General features: G+C 40.9%; 1 protein-coding gene across 1 annotated transcript; it reads right to left on the bottom strand.

The window, feature by feature from the left end:
* Positions 1–2,633: 2,633 nt before the first annotated feature.
* Positions 2,634–4,265, bottom strand: LOC141724048 (uncharacterized). Its single transcript, XM_074526036.1, has 4 exons — positions 4,187–4,265; positions 3,823–3,921; positions 3,655–3,738; positions 2,634–3,559 (listed from the first exon to the last, which is right to left on the bottom strand). Exon 4 carries the CDS (start codon positions 3,500–3,502, stop codon positions 2,792–2,794), a length of 711 nt encoding a protein of 236 aa, XP_074382137.1. The 5' UTR covers positions 3,503–3,559; positions 3,655–3,738; positions 3,823–3,921; positions 4,187–4,265; the 3' UTR covers positions 2,634–2,791.
* Between the last annotated feature and the right edge of the window lie 19,713 nt (positions 4,266–23,978).

Here is a 23,978-nt window from a genome sequence, read left to right as displayed (position 1 = left end):
AAGCTAAACATAAAACATATTAGCCATGACATTATCAAATATATCTAACACACCCGATATCGATACCCGTTCGATAGATCCACATATGACTTTAACTTACTTACTGGCGGGTCCTTGGTAATAAATGACTCAAATAATTCAAACTAGGCATATCCCCAAACTCCTCCATACCAAGTCGAAGACTCTCCTCGGCAATTCGATTCCTAGTCTCTAATGTTCGTGGGCTCAGAGGGGGTGAAGGAAGTGAACCCACAGGAACATCTTTTAAAAATTCATCCTCATTTAAAAAATCGAAAGAGCCACATTGGGCCAAATCAGGAATCTCCAAATTATTTAAGTTAAGAGCAGATTCTTGATCGCCCTCCTCTAAAGGCCTCTTACCAGGGTCTCGATTAGATACGGTGTGCAAAGAAGAGGAGCTCGATTGTTCCATAATGTAAAAACGAGTGAATAAAACAAGAAGCAACACAGAAGAACAACACAAGAATCGAATTACAGAAAGAAGTGTAAGTGAAAGTAAAAGAAGAAAACTTACACGGTATATCAAGAACCAGGTATGTGGAAGTAGCCAAACTCCGGGAACTGCTGCGTTTTTATCAAAAGGGAGAGCAACCGAACAGCCACCTCCAATCAACGCCACCCAAAAATGAAGAGAGGAAAAAAAAACAAACAAATACTTATACATTCAAAAAAAAAATTAATAAATGCGTGCCATACTCGCAAATAAATGAGGCAAATTTATTTCAGCATTTTTCTAACCTTGCAATTATATTTTTCTTATTTTTATCATTTTTTTACACACTTATTCTTATCATTGCTCTAGTTTTGTTCAGGTACCCGCATTATCCCCAACAACCAAGGTGCAAAAATTCGAAACAACTCAACAAATCTAAAGATATTGCTCGAACTAGGAGGGGGACAAATGTTGGCCCAAGAGAACACGACCCAAAGGAGTTGCAATTAGGATAATTAAGCAATATAATGTAAAGCCCAAGAAGGCCCATGTAAGATATAGCCCATTTGGGATTTGATATAAATATAGGACAACAACCTCATTTGAGGAGGTTGGCAAATTAAGTAAATAAATCACCTTCTTAATAATAGTCTTAATATAATACTAATAATATTAAGGCATATCATGTACATGTACCAAGAAGAAAGCCAAGAGCAGAAGTACAAGGATTTAATGCCGGGAAATTTCAATATCAACAATATCGAGATAATTCTTCTTACTCTACATTTTATAGCATATTTTAATCTTCTGATGATTTTATCAACTTTACTATAATTATAGTTGATTAAATTATTATGTTTGAGTGGCTGTTTTGAAGCCCTAAATTTTATGAAAAATATAAGTTTTGATTTTCTGAGATTTATTTTTGATTGTGCATATATATATATATATATATATATATATATATATATATATATATATATATATATATATATATATATATGCGTCAATGTTTATAGAGATGTTTGAATTAATTATGTATGTGATCATTTAAATATGTTTTGTGATTGCTATATATGTATAGTCAATTAATTATTTTACGTGGTCATGCGATTAATTGTATAAGTGTGTAATTTATTTTAATCTTTTTATGTATCATGACAAGTTCATTATAGGTATTTTTCATAACATATAGAAAAATTATAGAATTGTATCATAGGTTTACGGTGTATCTTCATGTTTTTTTGACATTTTTCTCTCATTGTCTACACACAAAAATTTCCTTGTTTACTAGGTAATTTAATAGTTAGATAAATAAAACAAATTCATCTTTGATATTATTAGCGAAATAGAAGAGAAGTGAGTCTCCGATACTCTACCTAGAACGATAATCTATTTACTTTACATAGGACACAAAAAATATTTAAATGAAAACACACAAATATTTGGCGCTACACCCCCGGTTATCCGAAATTTACATTTTTTGTGTTTTTTTAAATATAATTTTTTTTATTTTTTTTCATATATGCTCCAGCTATTGCTTATTGTGTTTTAGTTATAGGTAGAATTTGACCAATTGACACGGCAACAATTCCAAGCCTTCGTTTAGTAGAATCATAATATATATAGAAGTATAAAATCAAATTTAATATAATCATAATATATGTAAAAGTATAATGTGAATATGTGGTGTAATCAAACATTTAGTAAAATTAAAAAATGTACAAAAATAGAATTATAAGATATACATGAAATGAATGAACAAATAAAACTAAAAATTGGTGATATCAAAAATTGGTGAAACTAAAATTAATAGTATCATTTAAAAAAGGTTTTTTTATTAATAAAGGTTATCAATTTACAAATATCAGTACTTTTAGGAAATCAAAATAGCCTAGGAAACCAGCTCTGTTTTTCTCTGTTAAAATATACTCGACATTTAAGCAGGGTGATGGAATTTGAAGGCACTAGAGATGACCTTAAAAATGCTACAAATATCAGATTTTTTGTAAAAAAGCAAATCATTACGTTCATACTAATCAACAACTGTAATTTAGTCGCTAATTCCTTGAATGTATATAGAAAGTAACTACAGTAAATTACATTATAAAGAAAACAATGACATTTTTTATGGAAATCATAAGAGAAAAGTCATTGACTCACATTTGCATCTAAAAAAACAAAGTAACCATACAGCCTTGAACCTTCGTTAACAGACTTGTAATACAAGTCACTACACTACTAAGATATAAAGTTCCGATTTACAATAAGAAGTGAAATAACTGCTAGTAGCAAATACAACTTCACACTATTCCTTTCCTGCTGCTTCACTTTCAACTATTGGCTCGTCTTCACCTTCCTGGTCAGCCTCTTCTTCACCTTGAGGCTCCTCTTCTTCACCTTCTGAGTCAGCCTCTTCTTCACCTTGAGGCTCCTCTTCTTCACCTTCCTGGTCAGCCTCTTCTTCACCTTGAGGCTCCTCTTCTTCACCTTCCGAGTCAGCCTCTTCTTCACCTTGAGGCTCCTCTTCTTCACCTTCCTGGTCAGCCTCTTGTTTACCTTCAGGCTCCTCTTCTTCACCTTCCAGTTCAACCTCGTGGAGGACAGTTCTTCCCCGAGGGGGGTATCAGTGCATACTTTAAGCCCGACCTCATGCCTCTGATCTCCAACCCTTTGAACAAGCCTATTTTTCTTGTCGGACCGAAAAGTTTGAGCAACAGCATAAACCAAACTCAAAACCCCTGTAGTAATCCCCATTCCGTAGATACCCCAAGGGTCACTATTAGGAAGACAGTTATAAACAGAGGTGACTATGGTGGAGATTAAAACAAGAATGCCAACTAGGTGCAGGAAAAATTTGGGATAGAACACTCTATCTCCGGAAGTTGTGGGGGCAGTGTAGTGCATAAAGGAAGCACGGTCGTCAGAGTAGTCCACACTAACTTTCAGCATGTATGACGCAATGTAAAAAGCCGTCAATAACCACAATATTAAAACTCTCAGCCACTTGATATTATCCTTCTCACCCGGATAACGAAGTGAAACCATGGAGAAAACTAGAGAAAATATATTAGGGGCAACGTTCGCTATCTCACGCCAAGTGAACTACACATTAGAACAAAAATAAAGCAAGCTAATGAAACCAACAAAAAGTTGCGAACTAATATTTTGTAAACAAGGGTAATTGATAAATTATTTACCCAACTATCATCCGCATCAGAAAATTTGGCAGACAGATGCCCAAAGAATGAAAAGTTTCTAAATGCCACCAACCGATTATGCACCTGACATTAACATAAACTAAATCCGTAAAACTTGCATTTTATACTCTAAGCATTGAAACCTACATGATCAATTCGGATGCTTACCCAGTTTACGAAAAGAGTAAAATTCTCATTAGCCCCCGCTTCAATCTCAGTCCATGAATTACCCACACGGTTCCTCGCCTCGACCCGGTGTGCAGTAAACTAAAAATAAGAAGAAACGAGAAACAGAGTATAAGTCACCGAGTCATAGCACCAACACAGCCAAAAACAACCCCCCCCCCCCCCCATTACTAGCACACAAGGCACACATACTTGTGTAGTAAACTAAAAAAAAAAGAAGAAACAAGAAACAGACCATAAGTCACCAAGTCATAGCATACACCAACACACAGCCAAAAACAATCCCCCTCCATTACTAACACACAAGGCACAGGGCAGTGATGGTATTAACTTGTTTTTGACTTACCCAATTGTTGAAGTCATTGTAATTTTCTCTACCCCACTCAGAAAGTGGCCTGTATTGCCCAGCCGGGTCCTCATATCCGCACAGTTAGCAGTCAACTATATAAAATTAAAAACAACACAAAAGATGGATACAGTCATACAGAGCACATCTTCAGAATTTAGTCCAAATACCTTTATCTATACTAATAATATATATACTTCATTAAAGTAATCAAAATGTATAAAGAAAGTTTGTGTTCATACCCAGTTTCTCATTTGGGTCCAAATGTTCATCATGATGATAAAAAACCTGGTCCACTAAATCAAGAAAGTTAAACCCAAAATGGAAATGCATATAACGTACTAAAAAACCAAAAAAAAAACAACTTACCCAAGGGGGTTCAACTTCAAGAACATCTTCTTGAGGAATGTCAATGACCTCAGCACCATCATCATTCATGGTGTGTGACAGGGAGAGATGAGAGAGAGAGAGAGAGATGAGTGATGAGTGAGGGAGAGAGGAGGGAGGGAGGGAGGGAGGGAGAGAGAGAGAGAGAGAGAGGCGGGAAAGAGAGATGTGTGAAGAATCACAACGAACTTTTGTTCTCTCTTGCCTAGTTTACATAAAGGTTGGTTTATCAACAGTTGTATCAGAAAATATTTTTGTAAAAATACACCACAATTTTCTCTTAATTTATTTTCTCTTAATTTTCTGTTAATTTAATTTACTTTACTCAAATAAATACAGGATATTAGAACTGATATTTGTTAAATTATAATAATTTTTTTATTAATACAAGTATAAATGATATTATGAGATTGTGGCCTTTGTAAAATTATGGTAAAACTGAAAAACTCTATTCAATTATCTTGTCTCAATTGGCAACTAATTACTGGGTATTTTAATAGCTCTTATCAGCCTTTATGGATGCAGTGTTGCTGATCAATGTGTGTCTAGATAGCTTATCAATGTTTTTTCAAACAAAAAAAGAGCTTATCAATGTGTAAGGATAAGCTATATACTACATCATAATTACACCCTGGTGTACAAAAGTATTGTCAGTCTTGTACTAGCAGTCATTGAAATACTCTGCCCATTCAGGCCCTTGCAGGTACATTTATATTTATATCCTATTAAAGACAAATGCTTTCACGCCTCAGCATACAACACGTGGCTCAGAATGTTCTACAATTATATAAAATGATCTCATTCAGCTCTTCTTATTAGATAAACGAGTTTTTGTTGTAGGTCAATGGACATTTGTTAAGTACTTACAAAAAACTAGAATTTCAAGATATTTTGACGGTTTCTTATTTATAATATTGATGGGCTTTTGTACTCATAATAATTTCACCCATTAAAATAGTCTGTTATACCCAAAATTTGACATTGAATTGACTCGGGTCAAATACGGCTTACATACGGTCAAACCCGGTACTGCGTTGTGGAAGATTAGGACGCGTCTTACCTATAGGACGCGCCTTACCTTGATTTGATATTTTATTGTCTGGTGGTGGCGAAGCATAGACTAGGACGCGCCCAATTACGGTTGACGCGTCAACATTGGAAAAATTGCTTGTTAAATGTGATATTGCGGCAATGGAGGATGGAGGATGCATTTGTCTCCACTAGGACGCGTCCTGTACTTTGGCATGCTATAAGGAATGGTTAATGAAGAAACGGGGTTGGATTTATGAATGGAAGGGCGCGCCCAAGAGGTTAGGACGCGTCCTGTGATTGATCTTTGTGCTCTCAATGGGGACTTCAGGGAAAAGCTTGTATGGAGAGGAGCAATGGAGGTTATTTTTACTAACGTATTTGTTGCAGGTACTCTTTGAAGAATTCCCTCCTTGAGACGGTCAATGAGGGGGATGTCCGTGAAAAGCTTGAAGGCTTCCAGGGGTATACCTGATGATTGAAGGCCTCCTCCTGTATTCAACGGGTGTCCTCGTTGGGAATGTGGGGTTAACTTTGGTGTGTGCTTTGAGAACTCTGTTCTTGCATTCAACGGGTGTCCTCGTTGGAGAACTTTGGAGTCATCCTGCACTTTGCACCCAAGAGCTTGGGATCACCTGTCCTGCTATCTGGTGGGTTATCCTCATTCGGGGGACAGGGACGCGTCTGGCACTTGGGGTGAACCGTGGCTATACCTGCGTCCGTATATCAAGGGAGATAGCTGTAGCGGAGTGTTATCCTTGCGCAGGGAGATGCATTATCCGTGAAGTCCTGCGATTACGGATGAGCCTTGGGCCTTCGCGGTTGAGCCTCATAGTCGGACATTCCTAAAGCTAGCGAAAGACGGATTTTGGATGGGCTTCTGCTGGACCTAGGAATAAGAAGTCTAAGTCCATTAGACTTCTTGTTCTACGAGAACTACGTCAGGCTTGATCCCTATATAAAGGGTACGTAGGCACATTGAGAGGGTAAGAAGTTGAGAGCTGATAAGAGAGCCACCACTTACTCTGATCAATCTCAGCCTAAAATAACCACAATCAACCACACACCGCTTAAGTTTTCGGCAAAGAACCACCGTCACAGATCTTAGTTCCGGCGAGAAACCTCAATCTTTATTGTTACCAGATTCCTCCGTCAACAAATTGGCGCTAGAAGGAGGGGGTGCTAATTAAGGTCGCAATCTTCAGGAGGAAAAGATGTCTTACAATCGTGATGGAAGTTCTTATGATGGAAGTGACAGCAGGTCTGAAGGAGAAGGCGGGGGGCGCTATACTCGCCATGAACCTTACGTTCCCAGAAATATGGTGGATCCACCAAGAGCTCCGGATGTGGGGGGGACACCTCCAGTTCTCATCAGCAACGCTGATATCTTGGAGCAATTATATCGCATGGGGAATACTCTTAACAGTTTTAACTCAAGACTGAACACGGTGGAGCGTCGAAGGACGAGAAGAGGTCGTCGTTTCCCCCGTCACGGTCATACCTTGGGAAAAGCCCCTGTAGTTGAAGAAGATACCCAGGGGAGTGGGGAAAACCCGTGAATCACTCCACGGCGCTTGGAGTACTCTGATGATGTAGAGCCTATTGTGGAGCTTGCGGATGAAGGCACTGATGGCAGAGAAAGGCCTCGCCTGGGTAACCAGGTAGTGCCACACCCACATAGGTCTGGGCGTACAATGGACGATCGTCGTCGTGCGGAGAACACTCAAAGTCAAGACGAGGAAGGAAGGGATCTTTCAGCCTTGAAAAGGAGACTTGGCATAAGATTGGAAGACGACGATTTGAGGATGTTACTGGTGGAATGGCAAAAAGAAGGAAACGCCGGAGAAGCGAGGCCCCGTGACACGACGCGTGTGCCCCCCGCATTCCAAAGGGATGACGGGACGCGGCACCGCAATCACGAGCGTGCCCCTCCGCGAGGAAGGCCCGGGAATGACTACCGGGGATATCAGAGGAATGGACGAGGATGAATGGGATATCAATATGGGAGAGCACCCTACAATGGTAGGAGAGGTGGAGCACACTCCGCTAGAGAAGCCCCCGCCGTTGTTCCCGTAGCTTCCCACAGTGCTTCCCACAGTCCTCATGACCAGGTGGGCGGGCGAATTCAAGTAAGAATGCAGAACAATGATGAAATTCCGCGACGCGGTCAAGATGAACCTCGCGTGCGGGAAAATATTCAAAACCAAAATGGTAACATGCCACAGCCGCAGCCTCAGGGCGAGGGGCGGCGAGATCCTCCGCCACACCCGGGGGGCAATCAAGGGGAATTTCAGCAAGTCGCTGAGCAACCCCAACAGCCTAATGTTCAAACCATTCATGTGGTAGGGACGTTTAATGTGAACGACCTCAAGAGGTTGCTCAACCATCTTGAGGGAGGAAGAGTAACGGCGACTGCGCAAGCTCCTTCTCCTTTTGCTGCTGTCGTGAGGGAGGCGCAATTACCCGCAGGATACAGGAACACAACCAATGACTTACGTTTTCATGGGAACTCTGATCCTGTGGAATTCCTAGGGCGTTTTAACATTGAAATGGGCGTATATCAAGTACATGATTTGGCTCGATGCCGTCTCCTTGCAGCCACTTTTAGAGAAGGCGCTCAGCAGTGGTTCCAAAAACTTGGTCCAGGTGTGATCACATCCTGGGAACAGATGAAAACTTTGTTTTTGACACAATTCCAAGCCGCGGTGAAGTACGCACCACCTGTTGCCACGCTGGCTAATGTGAAACAAAAGGAAGGAGAAAGTTTGACTTCGTATTTCAAGAGGTTTAATGCAGAATCCACTTTGGTGAGGGGTGCAACTGATGAAACACTGAAAATACTGCTTATAGCTGGGTTGCGTGTGGGACGGATTTCTGGAAGCACCTGCAAGGGAAGGACCCAGTGTCACTAGCTAATGTGCTTGCGCAGGCGGAGTCGTTCAAAGCAATCGAGCAGTCGCTTGCAGAAACAAAAAAGAATGACAATACCCATAACTCCAAGGGGCGATCCAAGAGAAGGGACAGATCCTTGAGCCCAGATTATCGGCAAAATGCCAGAAGCCCTAACAGGGTGAACACTGTGAGCTCGCAGAGAGAATGAAGTCCACCGTCGAACTACGAGAGAAGGGTCAGCAATTATACACCACTGGGGGCATCCATTGATCATATCTTCGAGGTAAATAAGGATAGAGGAATCTTCAAGAAGCCCGACCGTCTAACTTCATGGCAGAGCAGAGATAAAAAGAAGTATTGTGACTACCATGAGTCTACTGGCCATGACACCCATGAGTGTCGTCACCTGCGGGATGAGATTGAGGAATTGATCAAGGCTGGATACCTGGGAGAATGGATTGACAAGGTAAAGTTACGCAGGGGACTTGATGACAAGGGTAAGGATGAAAGACAGCCCCCGCGGGCGGAGGATGTTGAGAAAATAGCAGAGGTTAAGTTTAAGAGGGCTGGCAGTATCTGGGCAATTTTTGGAGGACACCCTTTCGTTGGTGATAGTAATCGAGCACTGGAGAGAAACGCGAGAGAAGCGCGACATCCACCGCTCACCAACATCCACAGCTTGGAAGATAGACCCCCGAAGGTCTTTAAGGGAGAGTCCGCTGATATTACGTTCAAGGAAAAAGAATCTAGGTGGGTGCATCATCCTCACAATGATGCGCTGATGATTATCATGCTTATTGGGGCAATGAACGTACATCGAGTCTTCTTGGATAATGGAAGTTCTACAAACATCTTGTACTACAACACCTACAAAAAGCTGGGTTTCCCAGATAGCGACATGTATTTCGAAGATGCGCACGTCTATGGCTTTACTGGGGAAGCAGTGAGAGTCATGGGTTCGGTCAGGCTTCCCGTCACGCTCGGGGAAGGAGCTTTGTCGGTTACTCAAATGATAGATTTCAAGGTGCTAGATCAGGATTCCGCGCACAATGTGCTGGTCGGCAGACCTTGGTTACGAGCGTTCAGGGTGATAACCTCGATACACCACTTGATGATAAAGTTCCCAACGCCAAATAGAGTTGGAAGCCTGAGAGGGTCACAGTATGAGTCACGCGACTGCTATCACAAGGCTGTCAAGGAATTCCGTAGAAGAAGGTATGAAGGGAAAGGTCTCCCATTTGAGGATGTAGAAGATATTCATACGAAACCAAGTGGAGAGGTCCATGCCCACTATTTCGTTGAAGGCCCCGAAGAGGAAGAAACCTATGTCTCTGGGAACTCTTTTTTGACGCTGGGACATATTTCGAAGATCCGTAGCGTGGAAGAGGTGGTGGTGAGCCATGCAGAGGAGATCATACAGAAGGAGGTTAACGGGGAAAAGTTGGAAGGGAGAAGTGAGATTTTGCAAGGTCTCGGGAATAACTTCAAGGTGGATGCTCCTCAAAAGAAGGACGTGCCCTTGAGGAATGAAAATGGAATTGAAGTTGATGCTCCTCCAAATGAGGATGCGCCCTCTTCATCTACGTTGCACAAAGCTATGCCCTGTCTTGAGGTGGATGCTCCCACTCATGAGGACGCGCCCTCAGATGCAAAAGTGGAAGTCGAAGACCCCCGAGACTTTGATTTCGATTTGGATCCCAGGATCCCTATGCCCGCCGAAAAGACGGGACCGGCCGAAGACACAATATCTATTCCGGTTGATAAAAATGACCCGAGCAAGGTTTTTAGAGTGGGATCCCAGTTAGATGATGAAATGAGAGGAAGTCTTACCCGCTTCCTAATTGTAAATCTTGATATTTTCGCGTGGAGTCATTCAGATATGATAGGAATCGACCCAGAAGTAATGTGTCACCGTTTGAATATCTTCCCGAATTGCAAGGGCATACGTCAAAAACGCCGCCCAGTAAGTGGGGAAAGGGCGATAGCATTAAAAGAAGAAGTAGACTGGTTGTTGGAGGTGGGGCTACTCAAAGAATCGTTCTACCCCGAATGGCTTGCAAATCCAGTGCTGGTGAAGAAGCCGAATGGGAAGTGGAGGACTGTGTGGATTTCACAGATCTCAATAAGGCATATCCAAAGGATAGCTTCCCGCTACCAAGAATCGATCAGTTGGTGGACGCGACGGCGGGGCATGCGCTGCTGAGTTTTATGGATGCATACTTCGGTTACAATCAAATTCCGATGTATGGCCCTGATCAAGAACATACATCCTTCATTACTGACAGGGGGTTATACTGTTACATAGGAATGCCGTTTGGTTTGATTAATGCTGGCGCAACCTACCAGCGGTTGGTAAATATGATGTTCACGGATCAAATCGGGAGAACTATGGAAGTGTATGTGGATGATATGCTTGTAAAGTCTGAGGTGGCGAGTGACCACATCAAGCACCTGGTGGAGATGTTTAACATTCTAAGGAGGTTTCGTATGAAATTAAATCCGCAAAAGTGTGTGTTCAGCGTGGAGTCGGGCAAGTTTCTCGGGTTCATTGTCAACCACAGGGGAATTGAGGCCAACCCCGCAAAGATCAAGGCATTAATGGATATGAATTCACCCATCAATGTGAAACAGGTGCAGAGTTTGACAGGGAGAATCGCCGCGTTAAATCGATTTGTTTCCAAGTCGTCCGATAGATGCAAGGAATTTTTCAAGGCAATTAAATTAACAGGGAAAGACTTTGTATGGACGTCAGAATGTGAAGAGGCTTTCAAAAGAATCAAGGAGCAACTGGGAAACCCTCCTATGTTGTCAAAGCCGTTGGATGGGGAATCTCTAATACTGTACCTCGCAGTGTCTGAATATTCGATCAGTGCAGTTCTGGTAAGAGAGGAAGATGGGCAGCAATCACCAGTGTACTACGTGAGCAAGCGGTTGCACGACGCTGAAACTCGCTACACGAGCATGGAAAAACTGGTTTACGCCCTGATTCTTGCATCAAGAAAGTTGCGGCTGTATTTCCAAGCCCATAGAATTGAAGTTCGTACGGCGTACCCGCTACGGCAGGTCCTTCATAAACCAGAGTCATCGGGAAGAATGCTGAAATGGGCTGTGGAGTTGGGACAGTTTGATTTGGAATATGTGCCCCGGGCAGCGATCAAAGGGCAAGCCCTAGCCGATTTCTTGTTGGAATTAGTCTCTGAAGGTGACGACAAAGCTTTGGTAATGCTACATCCACCTCATGCTGAGGAGTCGTTGGAAGAATTTCCACATCCTTGGTGGATCTTGCATGTGGATGGAGTAGTTAACAATGGGGGAGCAGGTGCGGGGATAGTGCTTGTGTCTCCCGAAGGTCATCATCTGATGAGCGCAATTCATTTCAAGTTTTATGCAACGAATAATGATGCGGAGTATGAAGCACTAATCAATGGCCTGAAGATTGCTTTGGAGATGGGGGTGCGAAACCTAATTGCAAGAAGTGACTCTGAGCTGGTGGTGAATCAGGTGAATGGGGGATTACAAGCACGAGGCCCGCGAACGGAATTATACTTGAGATGTACACAGCGACTGATTAGAATGTTCAAAGAAGTTAGGTTGGAATGTGTTTCGCGGGAGAAGAACAGTATTGCGGATGCTCTCGCAAAAATGGGGTCGCAACAAGAGGCTGTGTTATTAGGATTCATCCCTCTTGAAATCCAGGAGATCCCTAGTATCCCAGAGATAAAAACTATGCAGGTGGATGAGGCTCCCAAGCAAACATGGATGACGCCCATTCTGGCTTATATTCGCGAGGGAACGCTCCCCGAGGATAAGTTTAAGGCTCGCCGACTCCGCTATCTGGCCGCAAGGTATGTGATATATGATGAAGTTCTATACAAGAGAGGGTTCAATCAACCTCTGCTTAGATATGTCGAAGAAGAAGAAGGAAATTATATCCTAAGAGAAGTACATGAAGGAATCTGTGGCAATCACTCGGGGGGTAGCTCGTTGGCAATGAAAATTTTGCGCCAAGGATATTATTGGCCTACAATGAAGGAGGATGCTACAAATTTTGTCAGGGCGTGTGATCGCTGTCAACGTTTTGCAAATTACTCATCTATGCCGGCAACGCTCTTAACGCCTATGATAAGCCCATGGTCATTCGCCATGTGGGGAATCGATCTTATCGGAGAATTACCTAAAGCTAAAGGGGATGTTAAGTATGCAGTGGTTGCGGTCGACTACTTTACTAAATGGGCGGAAGCTATGCCACTAGCTACTATTACTGCAAAGAAAATCAGGGATTTTGTTTTCAACTCCATCGTATGCAGGTTTGGAATCCCTTACAAGCTTGTCTCAGACAATGGAAAGCAGTTTGATAGCAAGGAGTTGCGACAACTATGCGAGGAGTTGAAAATCAAGAAGGAGATTGCAGCGGTCTATCATCCTCAAAGCAATGGACAGACAGATGCTGTTAACAAAATAATAAAGCATATTCTCAAAACCAAACTGGAGGAACGCAAAGGAAATTGGCCTGAAGAACTCCCGAAGGTGATGTGGTCATACAACACTACACCACGATCTACTACGGGAGAAACGTCGTTCATGCTGACTTACGGATATGAAGCTATGATCCCCATGGAAGTTGGATCGGGATCGCTTCGCAGAGATTGTTACAGGAAAAAAGATGCTGAGGTTAATCAAAGGCTTCACTTAGATCTCTTAGAGGAGACGAGGGAAAATTCTCAGCTAAGGCTAGCGGCGTATCAGCAACGCGCCGCAAGGTATTATAACAAGAAGGTAAAGGGACAATTGCTGAAGGTGGGAGATTTGGTACTTAGGAAAGTGATGCCCAACACAAAAAACCCCCAACATGGAGTATTTGGAGCTAATTGGGAAGGAACGTACAGAATAAAATCCATCCTGTGGAAGGGGACTTATAACCTTAAAGATATGGAAGGGAAGCTGGTTCCGCGAGCTTGGAACGCGGAACATCTCCGAAAATATTACCAGTAAGGTGCTGCTTTGGCCCCTTACATACCTCTTTTATTATATATTTAGGGGCTATGCCCGGATTATAGGCTAGAATTAAATAAATTCCTCCTATCCTAGGGGGGTAGTGCATATACTACTTACCTTAGAATTAGTTGAAGGGTCATTTTTTCGGAATAATTTCCCCACAGAGCAGTAGTCGTGGGACTGGTGCATTTTTGACACCAGAGCGCATTATAAATAAAAATTTTGAAATTTTGCAGAAAGTTATTTGCTTTGTTTGCTTGGTTGTATGACGCGTCCTAACTATAGGGCGCGCCCTGATTGTTAGTTCTTTGTGAATGTTAACTGAAGTAGTGGCTATCAAAAGGAACAATAAAACTTGAGTACAAATGGAACTAGGAAGTGTACTATTTCTAAGGACGCGCCCAAGTTATATTGGTTGATGCTCTTTCAGTTGAATGTTTCCTTAATTTTAAAAATAACAAGTCCCTACCGAGGACGCGTCCTCCCTTAGAGATAAAATATTTTTGAAAAAACGTTAAGGCGCGTTAAACAGGTAGGACGCGCCCCATTGTGCTTGGTGCCTTGGTTAAGTACACAAGTACGGCATAGTGCCGTGTTCATGCACTTTCCAACACAAATAAAGACGCGTCCAACTAGAGAGGACGCGCCCTCAACGGACATTTGCTTGACATGGAAGTGAAAATCAATAACAATTAGTCAAAAGGTGACACGCCCTAAACACAAGGCGCGTCCATATAAATGACTACTCAAGTAAAAAAGTGCAAGTGAATGAAGTTCAAAAATAATCTTTACAACTTGCAAGGCTTCAAGGGGCCCGCACCCTTAAAATAGTTCAAGTACATAAAAAACAAAGGACGCGTCCTAAGCAGGAGGCGCGTCCTGAGGCTTGTCTTGGTCTTCCGCGGGGGAGGATGAGTCTGAAGTGGAGCAGGATCAGGGGACGCGTCCTCTTCCTCTAAGCCCAGAAAAATCCTTTTGTTCTTGATGGACTCTGTGGCCCTGACCCTGAAATCATTTACCCATATCTGGGTATCTGCATCAAACTTTGAAAATGTATACTCTGGGTCGTTGGCAATGAATCCAGAGCACCATTCTTCAAACCCAGCCTGGAAGTCGTGTTGGTAAACTAGCTTCTTCTCCTCTATCCATCCATGCAGCCTATCATCATTTAGGGTGTCAAGCTCCAGCTGCATAGTGGAATTCAGCGCAATGACACTGTCCATTTGCTTTTCTATTGAGGAGACATTACCTTCCAACACAGCTTTTTCCGTCTCTAGACGCGTCCTCTCCCCCTCCAGACGTTTGATCTCAGCATCTTTTTCTTGGACAAGCAGGGTAATATATCTCTCCAGGGATTTGACCTTGTCTTCGGCCTGGCTCTTTGCAGTGTCTGTAGCAGCAAGACGCGCCCTAAGCCTTGCAGACATATTAGCGCTTTGTCTAGCGTGCAAGTGGAGCTCAGCTGCAGCTTTCACCATGGCCTCCTCTGTTTGCTGCTCTGTTCTGAAGGTCCAACCTCTGAATTCATCCTCTGTGAAATCCCCAACAGAGGACGCGCCCAGGTATCTGAGAACGAAAGACTGGTCATCAGGAACTACCTTTTGACGCTTCGGGGGCGCGTCCTCCACTTTCTCGGGAATGTCAAACACGGTAGTGTCGATTATCTTTGGTGGAGGAGAAGGAGTTGCAACAGGAGGTGGGGTTTTTGCCTTTGGATCAACCTTTGTAGGGGCAGTTTTTTGGCCCTTACCTTTTTGGAGGCCCCAATTGCGAATCCTTTGGGAAGAGAGGCCATATCTGCGAAGTAAACATGAAAAGGGGTTAGTTATGTACAAGAAGACGCGTCCTGGAAACAAGACGCACCCATATCATAATATAAAATTTTACATGCATGACGGATATAAACGAATGCAAAGATGTATAAATGAGTGTGAGAATGACACGTCCTAAAGAAGTGACGCGTCTTACATAAGACGTTTTTTGTAATAAAGAGACGCGCCCGGGGGGTAGGGCGCACCCAAGGTGATAGCGCATATGTATAGTAACGTTTATAAATCAGGCACAAATTAAAGCAAAAAAAGGTGAGCATAAGTATGACGCGTCCTAAAGCAGTGACGCGTCTTACGTATAATAATTTCTTACCTTGCTCTAAATCCATTTTTTTGTTAATGTCTGGCTAAATAATTTCTGTGGCTTGGAGCCCTTTGGATTTTTCGGAAGCGGTGAGGATGGGTTTCCCATTATGGAAATCTCGAAATTTGCAGAGAGAACCCACCTGTGGGGACAAAGCTCCTATTTTCTTCAAATTCTCTTCGGTAATCATGTCCTTGAGGTTGAAATATTTCTCAGCATACTGTAATACCTTCTCTGCCCTCTTCTTCTTCCTTCCTGCTAGCTCTTTCTGGGTCCTTTTGTCTAAGAGAAGGGTGAAAAGGTTACAACAAGGAAAAAAGAAAAAGGTTATAAAAGAAAAGGCGCGCCCTGATAGAGAGGACGCATCCAAAACATTGAACTCGCTTGGTTCCAAGTTGAAGCGAATGCGCGTCCTTTTGACGTCATAAATGTAGAAAAATGGCTCCTTCCAGTCTCTCTCGTGGCTGATTTTACCTTCATTAAATCCCTTGTTGTTCAACCATTTGTTGACAACCAGAAAATGGTACCCGGGAATTGATTTCCTGATGCTGTAAAAGAAGCTGAATTATTTCATTGAGGGTGCGCCCAGCCTCAAGTTATGTTACATAATGTACAAAGCTTAGGCTAGCTTGTATGAATTTGGTGATAGTTGGACTGGAGCCACGTCGTACCATTTTAAAATTCTCTTAATGTATGGATGTAAGGGCGCGCCCACACCAGGGAAATTAACTTTGGTGTAAGCACCATTCTTGGGATCCTTTGGTTCCCAATGTTAAATATGTGTGGCCCCATGGTTCGAAGAGGGCGCGCCCAGATGCCCTCCATGTCATAGTACTTCATGTGCCATTGGATTTCCCAGTCGGTTGCAGTCGAGTCAAGGGCTACGCAGGCTAGCTTACCTTCTTTCTTCCTTCTGGCATTTTTCTCTGCTTCAGTTAGGGTACCAAGCCTGGTCCAGTCACAATCTATTTCAACGTCTGAAGGTTCCCAAAGTTCCAGGGGAGAATCAGATTTTTGGGGGGACACAGGATATGTCTCGGGGTCGGGTGCCCTCTTTTCAAATTCGCTTACACTAAGAGGGGACGCGTCCTGAGAAGGAGCCGCGCCTTGGGAATCTGACGCGTCCTAGGAACGGGATGCGTCCTCGTCTGAAACAGTTGTTCCTCGGGGCTTTTGGCCTGTGGTAGGAACAATTTCATCGTCCGTCCAATCTTCGATGGTGGCCCTAGTATGGAGAACTGGAGTTCTTTGCCTTTTAAACCCCTTCTTTTCCATTCTTGAGCTTATGGGAACATGGTCCATGGAATCGGAGCTGGAATCAGACATTATAGAGCTTTTTGATTTAAGGGAACTAAAAACGCGTCTTTCCGCTCTAAGGAAGGAATTCGTCCTGTGGATTTCGGGAAAGTCGGGTTTAAAAGAGATCAGGTGCGGGGAATAGATTCCAAGGCGTTTGTTGAGGACTTTAAACGGATGAAATGGTGAGGAAGAAGATGCGTCCTCCAGCTGCAAAAGAATAAATAAACATTTGAGGACGCGTCCATATATATAAAAAAAAGAGAAAAAAAGAGGGGAAGAAAGGGAAGGAAAGAAAAGAGAAGGGAGGATACTGGAAATATGGAAGGACGCGTCCTATAAATCTACCGCAAGGGGTGTGCTATAAAGACGCGTCCTAAAATGCCTCTGGCCCTATGTTACACTTGCTTGGAACAGCTTAAACGTGTCTTAAATAAGAGGATATAAGACGCGCCCTGACGAGAGGACGCGTCTGTTATGGTTGCAACGCAATGGAATCTCAATCGATTACAATCGATTTTTGGGAAAATTCTCTAATAACCTAGAAACATGTGATTACAAGATTGAAGAAGCAAAGTATGATACAATTTTAAATATATACACATATACATACAAGAAAAATGAAGAACAGTTCATAGAAGCATGAGGTATATGAACAGTTTTTTTGCTCGTTTTAGTCGATTGGCTCGGTGAAATTAAGAGATAATGGAAGATTCGCATACCTCGTAAGTTGGTGGAAAAATTAAGCAGCATAAATCGAGTAATGGCTGGTGGAATCGTCGAGTTCTTGGATTTGGCTTCTTGCAGTGGCGGTAATGGCGGTTTTGAGAGAGAGGAAGAAGGATGGTGATGGTGATATGGTGTGACTAGGCTATATATAGAAGAAGGATGATTATGTGGATGACAGTTGTATGCAAACAGGCACAAGGAGAATTGAAGACGCGTCTTACGTTTACGACGCGTCCTGATTTTGTGAGCTCAAATTTTGTTGCTCAGGTTTATGGATAAAAATTCCAATTTTGTTTTTAACTGCAAATGGAATTTGGGGGTAGTTGTTATACCCAAAATTTGGCATTGGGTTGACTCGGGTCAAATGCGACTTACATACGGTCAAACCCGGTAGTGCGTTGTGGAAGATTAGGACGTGTCTTACCTATAGGACGTGCCTTACCTTTATTTGATATTTTATTGTCTGGTGGTGGCGAAGCATAGACCAGGACGCGCCCAATTACGGTTGACACGTCAACATTGGAAAAATTGTTTGTTAAATGTGATCTTGCGGCAATGGAGGATGGATGACGCATTTGTCTCCACTAGGACGCGTCCTGTACTTTGGCACGCTATAAGGAATGGTTAATGAAGAAACAGGGTTGGATTTATGAATGGAAGGGCGCGCCCAAGAGGTTAGGACGCGTCCTGTGATTGATCTTTGTGCTCTCAATGGGGACTTCAGGGAAAATCTTGTATGGAGAGGAGCAATGGAGGTTATTTTTACTAACGTATTTGTTGCAGGTACTCTTTGAAGAATTCCCTTCTTGAGACGGTCAATGAGGGGGATGTCCGTGAAAAGCTTGAAGGCTTCCAGGGGTATACCTGATGATTGAAGGCCTCCTCCTGTATTCAACGGGTGTCCTCGTTGGGAATGTGGGGTTAACTTTGGTATGTGCTTTGGGAACTCTGTTCTTGCATTCAACGGGTGTCCTCGTTGGAGAACTTTGGAGTCATCCTGCACTTTGCACCCAAGAGCTTGGGATCACCTGTCCTGCTATCTGGTGGGTTATCCTCATTCGGGGGACAGGGACGCGTCTGGCACTTGGGGTGAACCGTGGCTATACTTGCGTCCGTATATCAAGGGAGATAGCTGTAGCGGAGTGTTATCCTTGCGTAGGGAGATGCACTATCCGTGAAGTCTTGCGATTACGGATGAGCCTTGTGCCTTCGCGGTTGGGCCTCATAGTCGGACATTCCTAAAGCTAGCGAAAGACGGATTTTGGATGGGCTTCTGCTGGACCTAGGAATAAGAAGTCTAAGTCCATTAGACTTCTTGTTCTACGAGAACTACGTCAGGCTTGATCCCTATATAAAGGGTACGTAGGCACATTGAGAGGGTAAGAAGTTGAGAGCTGATAAGAGAGCCACCACTTACTCTGATCAATCTCAGCCTAAAACAACCACAATCAACCACACACCGCTTAAGTTTCTGGCAAAGAACCACCGTCACAGATCTTAGTTCCGGCGAGAAACCTCAATCTTTGTTGTTACCAGATTTCTCCGTCAACATAGTCTAAATTTCTAATTTTCCACACTTATTATGTACTCTTGAAAATACAATAAAAAATATTTGAATAAATTTCAAATTATTAAAAATTGATTAAATTAACAAATCATGTTTGTGTGTGCCCGAGAGAGGGAGAGGGAGGAGAGATACCGATGAACAATGATTAGACAGTGTAATCAACTTTTATATTCCTTCCCTCCCCATTTACACGGATGTATGATGTTGGTTTATATCCCTGTCAACTTAGGGCATCAAAAAATATTTTGTAATAAAAACATTGTAACTCTCTTTTATTTACTCTATGTGTTTATCGATTAATTTAAATAAATAAATACAAATGCATGATATTAAAAAACTATTACTCATCTCAATTATAAAATTCGCTATTTATGTATTTATTAATATAAATATAAATGATATTAGGAGATTGACAAAATGAGAAAATAAAGTCTTCTTATGTAATTATGGTAAACTGACAAGGAAAATGCTAGAGTACTTAAAGATTGTTACAAATATTTTTTCAAATTATGTTATAAATAATAGTTTTACCATAATGATATGAAATCCGTATACATATTTGTGGGCCGGGTCAATAAATAATATTTTGCAACTTGTCTGTCCACTTTATTTTGTAATTATTTTGAGAAAAAAAATTTAAAATATTGAACTAACATTCCAATATAATAAATTCGACTATATTCACCATTTCTATAATAAATGAGACTCCATGAAATATTATCATGTGCCATAAAAAATGACATGATATTACTATAATATCATGCAACATAATACTTGATTTTTTTGTGGACTTCAAGAGCCTCCGGGTCTTATTGGGTAACATAATTGGCTAAATAGTGTGAAATACTGATTATCTAAAATTTATTGAATATGTAAAAAAAAATATTCAATAAAATTGACTATAATGATTAACTATATTTGAAAATATTATGTTATCATTATTTTAAGTTGTTATAAATATAATATTTTATTTTATATGATAACATATGATGTGACATTTGACTATAGGTTTATGTATAGTTTCAACAAAAATTGGTCTAACCTCGATAGGTTGATTATATTTTTAGTTGATACAAATATATCATTGGAGTGCATACTTTTTCATAAAAAAATTATAATTAATATTAATAATATATCACTTTTATTTTTAGCTAGGGGATTTTTTGCATTGGAAATGATCTAACCCCATCAACTTCGGTCAGATTACACATTTATAATATACTAGATTAGTTCACGATATCCGGTTATATAATAATTGTTTTTTAAAAAGTTATTTTGAAATAACTTAATTTAAATAATATATAATAATACAAACATAAAAACTAAAATTGATTATCAACTTAAAAAATTACATTACCCAAATTATAAATATTGATTATAAATTTTATAATAAATAAAAAATATAATAATTAATATTTGTGTAACTACAATTATTTTGAATAAGATAAAATTAGTGAAGAAAATGAAAATATTAAAAGTTATTAATTTAAGAATATAAAAATAAGAAAGAAATAAAATGAGAGATGAGTAACATAGAATGAGAAATGGATAAGAGAAAAAATCAGTGAAAATAATAAATGATTGAGAGAAAGATGAAGGTAAATTAAATGAGGAGAGAATTATTAGTAGAAGATGATATAATAAAATTAATAGTGTTCAACCCATAAAGTTATGATGATATGAGCTATATTTATTTTAGTATAATATAGATTTCGCCTTAAACAACGAGACTTCAATATTTGTTTTTTGCTGTTTGGACAAAGAATGTATGTGAATTCATGTAGCTCGTATCAGCCTTTGCTTATATCATGTTGGAGATTCAGGATTGCTAATCAGTCTGTTGATAGCTTATATAGTTAATTGATAAGCTATCTCTTAGAAACATGGTACCCTACCAACTTTTCCTCCGTGATCACAGAAAATGTATACTCCCTCTGTTCTTCTTGTTCCACCTGCAGGCTGGACCACGTTGATTTGTATACGTTACTTTTTGGCATGTTTTTCAATATTCATTTAAAATATAATTTCATGATATTTTTTTAAAAAAAAATTCTGAATAAAAGTTTCATGTTTAAACTTTTATTTAAAAAAAATTTGAAAAAAACATTACGGAACTATATTTTATAAAGATCTCGAAATGCGTGTAAATAGTAAACGTATAATAATCATGGGTAAGAGAGAGTATTGAATAAGAAAAAGTAACACGTCACTCTCTATCCGCAAATGAAATTTTTAGTCTTTCTTTCTCCATAGAGAAACGGAAAAGGAAAAGTATATAAGGTATTCTCAGGCTTTAATCAATCATTGACATTAAATATCAACCCACGTGCAGGTACCTTTACACGCTGAAACAAAACTTTCATGCTTCACCATACAATAAATGATCCCATTTGGGTGTTACTATATATTTGTATCTTCAAGACGAGAATATTTCATTTTCATCTAAACTTTCCTATTTAATTTATTAAATAAATACCATCCTCAAGTATAATATATTTATTTATTATTTAAGTTTATACTTTAAAATTAAGTATATTTTCTCACAAATTTTGGTAGTCAGGTGAGAATCGAACTGCTCTTAATCACTTAATCACTTAAGTTAAAATAAAGTAGAAAAATATTAAACTAAATTTATTTAATGAGTACCAATGATTGTCTTAAAGAGAATTGTTTCCGCTGACGTGTAGAACCAAAATGTGATGTACTTAATGACTGATCACTGTATTCTAATATACTACGTACACCCTTCCCTTCGAGAAATTATGAAAAGCAAGCATGCGATGTGCGTCGTTTGGGTGACAAGTAGACTTGACAATTCGGATAACCGGTTCGGTTTCGGATTGGATTAATTTTGGATTGACTTTATTTTGGATTATGATATATTTAATCGGATCTTATATTTCGGATCATTTTCGGTTAAATTTTCGATTCAGATATTTTTCGAATCGATTTAAATCAATTTTCGGATAATTATCTGATTGTATGACCCGAATTTCGGATCAAATCTCGATTTCATGAATTTATATTCGATTCTTATCAGACCCATTTTATCAGGGCCAGTGACAAGTGACAACGTTTTTCAAGCTCCGGGCGGGGGCTTTTAAAATTAGGCAAATGCTAACGCTAACAGCTCTGAAAGCTATGTTTAAATATAAAATATATTTATTTATTTTTAATAAAATTTATTCTTGTCTCCGGCCCCTGTATATACAACATGAGCACAAATATAATGTACCAAATATTAAAAATTAAGTTTTAGGACCCTTAAATTATATACTATGCTAATAAGTTGAAAGTTGATGATAATAAACTGTTATACCCAAAAATTGATATAAACAATAATTAGATTAAGATTAATATAATGGGCAGAATTAAAGAAGAAACGCCTGAAATCTAGGGAAAAGATGAGATTGACTTTCCATAAATAGAAGACGCGCCCTAAGAACGCGCCCCATTGATTGAATAGCTGATTGACAGTTGTGGTTATCATGCTTTAAAGGCGCGCCCTCCAACAGGTGAAGGAGGCGCGTCCAATTATCGAGAAGAAGGAGAGAATTCTCTTAACTGAAACCTGTAGTGTAAGTGAGCCTAAGGGCGCGCCTAAAGCAAGGAAGACTCTTTGGACGGGTTGTTTGGACGTGATTGCTTTGGCAGACTTGCTTGATTTAGACAGAATTGGAACGAGCCCTAAAGATGAATAGTTTAGGGCGCACCTTATGATGAAGAATGATATAAGAAGAGACCAAAGGCTAGTAACACAGGGCAGTGCCAACAAACAGAGATGTTAGGGCGCGCCTTGATCTTCTACTTGAACATATAAATATAGCTTTTATGTGCTGCTTGGATGGATTCTCTGGAAGACTCAAGGAAGATGGAGAATGTTATTACTAACTTATTTGATGCAGGTACTCTATTGAAGAACTCCTTCCTGTAGCATATCTGCAGGAAAGGCGGTGTCCGTGGTCAGAGACCTCCAGGGGTATGCCTGGACTGAAGGCCTCCTCCTGTAGTCAATGGGTGTCCTCATTGGGGATGTGGGGTAAAATCTGGTGTGTGCTTTGGGAGCTCTGTCTCTGTAGTCAACGGGTGTCCTCGTTGGGAGACTTTGGAGTATCCTGCACTTTGCACCCAAAAGCTTGGGATCACTTGTCCTGCAATCTGGTAGGGGCTCCTTATCGGGGGACAAGGATGCGTCCAACATTTGGGGTGAATCACGGCTATACCTGCATCCACGGACTAGAGAAACAGCTGGTAGCGGAGGGTTATCCTTGGCCAGGGAGATGCCTCATCCGTGAAGTCTCGAAGCCGTGGACGAGTCTTGGGCCTTTGTGGTTGGGCCTCATCGGCGGACATTCCTAAAGTTAGTAGAAGACGGTTTCCAGTGGGCTTCCTATTGGGCCTCGGGATAAGAAATCTAAGCCCATTAGGTTTCTTGTTCCCCAAGAACTATGTGGGCTTGATCCCCTATAAATAGGGGTACGTAGGCACATTGTAAGGGGTGAGAAGCGAGAGCGCAAAGGAGCCACCACTAACCCTAAGCAATCTCAGCCCCCAATAATTAACACCACCAAAACACTGTTCATCTTTTCCGATGAATACTGTTCATCGGATCCACCGACTACTGTTCACGTTTCCGACAAGGAACCGCCATCACAGATCTTGTTTCCGGCTACTAACCTCAAGTTTTGTTGTTACCAAATTCCTCCGTCAACAAATTGGCGCTAGAAGGAGGGGCTGAACAAGATCTACATCTGGGAGGAAGGA

The sequence above is a fragment of the Apium graveolens genome, chromosome 5 (genome assembly GCF_009905375.1).
Source record: "Apium graveolens cultivar Ventura chromosome 5, ASM990537v1, whole genome shotgun sequence".
In the NCBI taxonomy this organism is placed as follows: domain Eukaryota; kingdom Viridiplantae; phylum Streptophyta; class Magnoliopsida; order Apiales; family Apiaceae; genus Apium; species Apium graveolens.
This window is presented reverse-complemented; position numbering and strand designations above follow the sequence as displayed.

What these genes read in the sequence shown, in the direction of transcription:
- LOC141724048 (XM_074526036.1), bottom strand. Translation starts at nt 3,502, where the DNA reads ATGGTTTCACTTCGTTATCCGGGTGAGAAGGATAATATCAAGTGGCTG.